This window comes from Octopus bimaculoides, chromosome 1, assembly GCF_001194135.2.
Source record: "Octopus bimaculoides isolate UCB-OBI-ISO-001 chromosome 1, ASM119413v2, whole genome shotgun sequence".
Lineage (NCBI taxonomy): Eukaryota > Metazoa > Mollusca > Cephalopoda > Octopoda > Octopodidae > Octopus > Octopus bimaculoides.
In genome coordinates, this window is record NC_068981.1 from 42,191,007 (window position 1) to 42,197,966 (window position 6,960).

Here is a 6,960-nt window from a genome sequence, read left to right on the forward strand (position 1 = left end):
TCTCTCTCTCTCTCTCTCTCTCTCTCTCTCTCTCTCTCTCTCTCTCTATCTATCTAATAAGTTGGCAATCTGCTTTAACGTTCACCCTGTTCTTGTATGTTTACGGCAGTCATGAAGAGCACAGCCTAGGGCAAAACGCATAGTAGAATACCAGCTTTTGATATGATAGACATATCCATGGATCTTATCCAAAGTATAGAGTAAAAAGTTTTATTTATTTTACAACTTCCCCCCACGCATACACACACGTATTAATATATATGTATGTATATACTATATACTCACACACATACATACACGTATATATATATATATATATATATATATATATATGTCTGTGTGTGTGTATAGTATATATTCATTCACAAACACACATATACACACGTATATATGTGTGTGTATATAATATATACTTACACACACACATATATATGAGAGAAAGGGAAATGAAGAAAGAAAGGTGTGTGGTGTATCTGTGTATTCATGTGTGTATTCATATGTTGGCGACACGTTGATTCCGAAAGATAAGGAGTCATACGTAAGCACATACACTTGCACGCTTGCGCGCGCACACTCGCTCACAAGTACGCACGCATACGCATACAGGCAGAAACATATATTTGCACATATATACACAGAAAAATTTGATATGACTTTGAAATCTCACTAGTCGTTAGCCTCATCAGATAGTGTGATGAAACATTTGAATGGTGAGGCTTTGACGACTCTGTCAAAATTGACCTTGTGAAAAAACTTGTCCAAAGCAAAACTAACAAAGAAAAACCAAAAAATCATATGTGACTTAAATGCATTTTGGGATCCTTCAGTAAATAATTAACTGTTTTGTTTATAACTATACATACATACATACATACATACATACATGAGACAGAGACGCTCTTGTAATCCCAAGGTGCAATTGCATGTGTAGGCTATGTCATGTTTCTGTGGAAGGCATCACGCATGTGATTAGCAGCTGTCCTAAAATGTTGTCACGGTACTACATCTCTATGCGGCACCACATTGTCGCTAAAACAATTTAGAATGCCGTTCACAAAAAAAAAAACACTGTCCAGAAATAAACTTAGAAAATCCCTCTGTTACGGAATATATTCATAAATACCAACTCAAGGAATGCTGGTGGAATATTTTCATCAACATTTCTATCAAATGTAAACATAACAGGCCGGATATTGTTTTTTGGGACAGAAGGGCAAAGATATATACCATCATGGAGGTCAGCCGCCCTGCAGATATAAATATCTCTTTGACAATCAAAGAAAAAGAGGATACCTATGGACAACTGCTTCGAAACCCCCAGCTTCTATATCCGGATTATGAATTCACATTCACACTAATAATTGGAGCACTAGGTTTTGTTAGTAAATGCTTAAAGGAGAATCCAGATAAACTGGGATTTTCAGAAGGAGAAATCGATCGGCTGGTTCGTACATTACATGTGTAATCTGTGAGCGGGAGAATAAAAATATGCAAGACTTTTCTCAGATTCCAAATATTAATTTATCTATCTTAACTACGTCCCAAAAATTGCGTCTTGTATCTTTGTTGGAAACCGGCTCCCTCCTCAGTGGATGATATATAATAATTAAAAAATAGAAGAGACATACGTACATACACGCGTGTGTTTCTACGTAGTGTTTGCATATTAAATACATTCACTTACATTTATGGATAGAGACAGAGAGAGATTGTAAGAAAGATTGTATGTGTGTGTGTGTGTGTGTGTGTGTGTGTGAGAGAGAGAGAGAGAGAGAGAGAGAGAGAGAGAGAGAGATAGAGAGAGGGAGAGAGAAAGAGAGAAATAAAGAGAGAATGAAAGATTGAAGTACCGATAAAGATAAATAACTATAGAAAAGTATCTATTGATTCATATATAACTGCATATATTGCATTTATATACGCACGTACGCACGCATATAGGAATATGTACGCACGCATGTGTGCACTCTTGCATGTCTATAGAAAACAAGATTACAAACTCATAACTAAAGATTTCGGACAACCAATCTTATTTGTTCGACTCAACTTAGTCAGCAGATTGCATAAACCATTTCGGTATGGATCTGTAATCCTTTTTAGAATGATTTGACATATTTCATATTTGTACGTTAAAAGGAATGAAACAAAAATATAAAATGTGGCTGTGTTTGTGTATGTGAGGGTATGTGTGTGTGTGTGTGTGTGTGTGTGTGTGTGAGTGTGTGTGCGTATGTGCGCGCGCGCGCGCGTGTATTTTATATTTATGATTATAACACCTCTTTTATATCTCTTTTTCAGGTGAACGATTACTTGAAGGAGAGGCCGCAGAAGCTGTTAAACTCGACAATCAATGTTAATATTGCTTCTACGTATGCTCTAAATTCAGGAAGATGAAAAAAAGAATTGAGTTATAGTTGCCGGATATACAAACTTTATCAGTTAAAAGAAAGAAATGGATTCTTCGCTTTTTTCCCCCCATTTATTGCCAAACTGATGAAAATAACGTCGAGGCTGTGACAAACAAACTGAAATCAACGATCGATCGATAAAGATAATCATATGGAAGTATTCAACGAGTGATACTTAGGGATAATAATAATAATAATGATAATAATAATAATAATAATAATAATAATAATAATAATAATAATAATAATGATAATAATACCTAGAAGGGCAATTGATGAGAGGATATTACAGGGACATATGAAATGTTTGTGTGTGTGTATGTGTGTGTGTGTGTTCATGTATGTGCGAGTATGGGGAAATTTACAATGAAATCGAATGAAATGACATGAAAAGTGAATATGAAAGTCCTAACGGGAAGACTGCCACTTTGGGCCAAATAGTGCAGCCCTGCAGATTGAGGATTACCTCGACTGCCGAAGATAATTGTCCTCTCTAAGCTGTATTCTCCGACCTACTGGCAGATTCAGAACTGGGCTGCACTTTCCACTCTGACGCATCTTTCAACAAACTTATATTAGAGGGCAGCATCTTTCTTTCCACCCTCACCTATTCTAAATGGAAATTGAGAAAGTCCACTCAACATTAGAAATAAATTGTTACATGTCCGATGTCTATAATAATAATAATAATAATAATAATAATAATAATAATAATAATAATAATAAACTAATGAACTATTTTAAAAAAGTATTATAGAATTCTAATTTTACAAATTTCAGGTATTTATGCCTCCCTTTTATTTTCTTTGAATCTATATATGCCTTCGGTTCTGTTTAGAATTTTTCAAATTTGTCGAGTTGACAGAAACTATAGCGTACCAGATTAAATGCTTAAGCCATTTAATCTTATTCTTCTACATTCTGTGTGAATCCCTCGCAGAGGTTGACATTTCTTTCTATCTCTTCCGGGTCGATAAGTTAAGTACCAGTAAAATATTGCGGTCGATTCAGTCGGCTTTATATTTCTCGTATACAAGGTTTTGTAGCTGTGCCTCAACATGAGTAATCGAATATTAGTCCATATTGCATTAGAGTGGAAGAGTAATTATCTCGGCACTTGAAAGATATTTCGCTTTTTCTTAAAACATTAATGACATTACAAAGGCTTGAATGCCACAACAATTTAGTTCTTTTCACCCATAAAGCTGGGCTTTGTGCGTAATTAAAAGCAAGCCCTTCAATGTGAATCCATATATTTTATCCTAAACGCTGTGATCTAAGTTAAGCTCCTAGTGGGCCAAATAAGTCCGCATCGAGTTTCGACTCGTGGTTGTAGCTACGACACTTAACATTCCTAAATGTTCTTGAAAAAGGGATAAACGTCACACAAGTCTCATTTACTTATCTATACAAATCTGGGGCCACGTGCCGAAGAAAACTAAATAAACAATAATTTGCCGTACATTTCAAACTAATAAACATTCTTTTATGATTTTTCAATTCTCATTTTCCATATTTATTTCTTTTTCTTGTTAATGTTGTTACTCACTCGACAAAATAATCCTCGCCAAAAACAATAAAATCAAAGACACATATAATAAGATTCTTGATTCATATTTTCATATAATTAGTCGAATTTCCATTCCAGTTCTATTGATTAAGCATATACTTCACTTTCAAATTATTTCTTGTTGATACATTCCCTCAGCACTTGAATAAACTTTCGTCCAATATCACTGTTTATTGTTTCAGACATACTTGTTGTTGTTATTTTTATGAAATAGATCTAATGCAGTGAGCTGGAAAAATCGTTAGAGCGTGGGAAAATATGCTTTATGGTATTTATTCCGGTTCTTTAAATTCAAATTTCGAACCGGCCGGGGTTAACGTTACATTTCGTACAATAGAGTACCATTCAATTACTGGGTCAGTTTAATCGACTAACCCCTACCCTCAAAATTGCTGACCTCGGGTAAGTAAAAAAAAAAAGAATAACAAAATTAGATAAAAGAAATAAAGCGTCAGGATGCTTTCAACAAATTCCTGTTCTCTCAGAATTGCTGACTTTGTGCCTGAATTAGAAATAATTTTTCTAAAAGAAAACATAACTAGTACTTATTGTTATTATTATTATTGAGGGAGAGAGCAGTGCATGCCATCAAAGTGACACTGGGGTAAAATATACAAAGCCCATTATACCCATCATAACTACTCTTTTACTGTTGTTGTTGTTCTTCTTGAGCTCAGAGCTGCCCCAGTAAACAGGCATGGTCAAAACTATAATTGCATATGCCTAAAGCGAACAGAACTGCATGTGGCAGTCCAGTACAAAGCATGCTACGGAACAAGACTACTGATTAATAATCCTTTCTACTGTAGGCACAAGGCCTAAAATATTTTGGAGTGGGGTCTAGTCTATTACATCGATTCCTGTGCGTAACTGGTACTTATTTCATCGAGTCTGAAAGGATAAAATGCAAAGCTGATCACGGCAGAATTTGAACTTAGAGAACCAGAAAAAATACCGCCAAGCATTTTGCTTGGCGTGCTTACGATTCTGCCAGCTCGCCGCTACTGATTAATAATAATTCTTTTTGCTGTAGGTACAAGACCTGACATTTCGGGGTAGGGAGCTAACCAAATACATTAACCAAAGTCGAATGTAAATATCTACAAATATATCTAATAAAGAATAATGGAAATCTAATACAAAGAGCTAAAGAAAAATGAACTCCAGCCGAATAAAGTGTTGCTTTCTGTCTTAAAATATTAAAGAGAAGTGAATGTGACAGTCACATGTAAGGAAGAAGAAACAAAGACAAAATTGTTTTAAAAATAACTAGGCTGAAAATATGGTTACAGATTGTCGTTACTGTACGGACAATAAAGAAAAATATCCGGACTAGTGGAGAAGCGTAGGTCTCGGTTGAGTCCAAAAGATTTTTTATTACGGTCCAAAACCAAATCTTTCCTACTTGAAACTATCAACAGAATATAATGAAATAGAATACCACACGTAATTATTAAATACGTGGAGGGTGTGAAAAATCAATTAATCACATTGTGTTTAGCTTCTTAGTCATAACAAACATGAAAATACATTTACTGGAGGTTTTATAAACTGGAAGTTAGGCCAGTATTATAAAAAACAGACAGAAAAGAGATTGTACAAACACACCAGAAGAGGTCGCGGAGAATGACAAACTGACAATGCTCTGTGATATGCCAATTCTTAAAGACACAGATATTAAAAACATTTTGGTAATAAAATTTTGTCATAGATTATTTGATAATTTAATGACTTCTTCTGATGAGTCCAGACAGAAAACAAATTTGTTCTTAAAATAAAAAAAAAAAGACACATTATCGAAATATAAATATAGGAAATAGAAATTTCCAGGACACAGAATTTGTAAACTGAAACATGTGTATAATAATAGATTTGGGAATAATTGCAAAAAAATATTCGGACAAAAGCAAATAAACACAAAGCCTCAGTCCACATATACAGACGCGCACACACTCTCACACACATACATATGCACGCACATGCATGTAGACGCATGCAAACGTATGCACATGCAGAATACACACACGTGAACTATATTCTTTCAAGTGACATGCTTAGTCGATCACGTGCTGTCCTAGTGCGTTTTTGATATTGTTTCATTGCTGCAGAACAAGTTTCACCCAGATATGCGTTGCGGTGAAGCTAACTCTGTAGAGTTGTACAGAGGTGGTGAACTCATATATCGCTTTCGTTATTTTGTATCTCTTAACTGTCGGACCAAGCTAAGCTTCTATCTGATCATGGTGACCGGTAGAACTCGATATTCCTTAACTGACATTGTACAAGCAGTTGCTGAGGCTACAACACCTGCAGAAATTCCTGGTCAATGAGGGGCTGTGGTCTCCGGTTGTCAAGCATGACTTTCCATAACTCTTTTCTGTTTCTGTGACAGTGCTGCAGTTTTTGGTTTGAGTAAAAAAGTGGAGTTAGTGCACATGCATATATGCAAGCACCTAGCCACAGGCTCGGGTTATAGTATATAAGGAGGACGAATAAAAGTGACGGCTTGCTACGCTGGTAATTTTTGGCGCGTCACCAAAACTGCATTGCAGTAAGGGCATATTGCGAATGCCAAAATGAACAAAACGACGTGCAATAAGCGAGGTCTGTATGGGTATTTAGTTCATATAAACCCCATGGAACTATCTCAGAGATGTTACTGGTGTAGGGTTGAGTGTAGAGGAACAAGTGATGTAACTAGTGGTGCAGAGTAGCAAACTACATATGTAGTAGGGAAAACCACTTGAATGCCTTCTGGTCCGAGGATCTGGGACGGGAGATAGAAAACGGTGGTAGAATCAGTGCGATCAATAGCATTTATGGGACATGGAAACTGCTGTTTCCAGAAACAGAAGCGACTGTACCTTAAACTCGGCAGCTGGTCGACGAACTGTGTCTCTACTGTGTTTGCATTTAGTATGCAGAGCACATCGCTGAGGTAGTTTTCCCCATCCATAACTCTAATCTTACTATAAGAATTCC

General features: G+C 35.9%; 1 protein-coding gene across 1 annotated transcript in view; it reads left to right on the forward strand.

The window, feature by feature from the left end:
• The window catches only part of LOC106869199 (uncharacterized), a 232,915-nt gene extending 228,754 nt beyond the window's left edge, over nt 1-4,161 (forward strand). Inside the window, exon 3 of the mRNA XM_014914841.2 lies at nt 2,299-4,161. Coding sequence (XP_014770327.1) covers nt 2,299-2,357 — 59 coding nt within the window. The 3' untranslated portion in view covers nt 2,358-4,161. The remainder of the gene's footprint in view (nt 1-2,298) is intronic.
• Nucleotides 4,162-6,960: the final 2,799 nt, after the last annotated feature.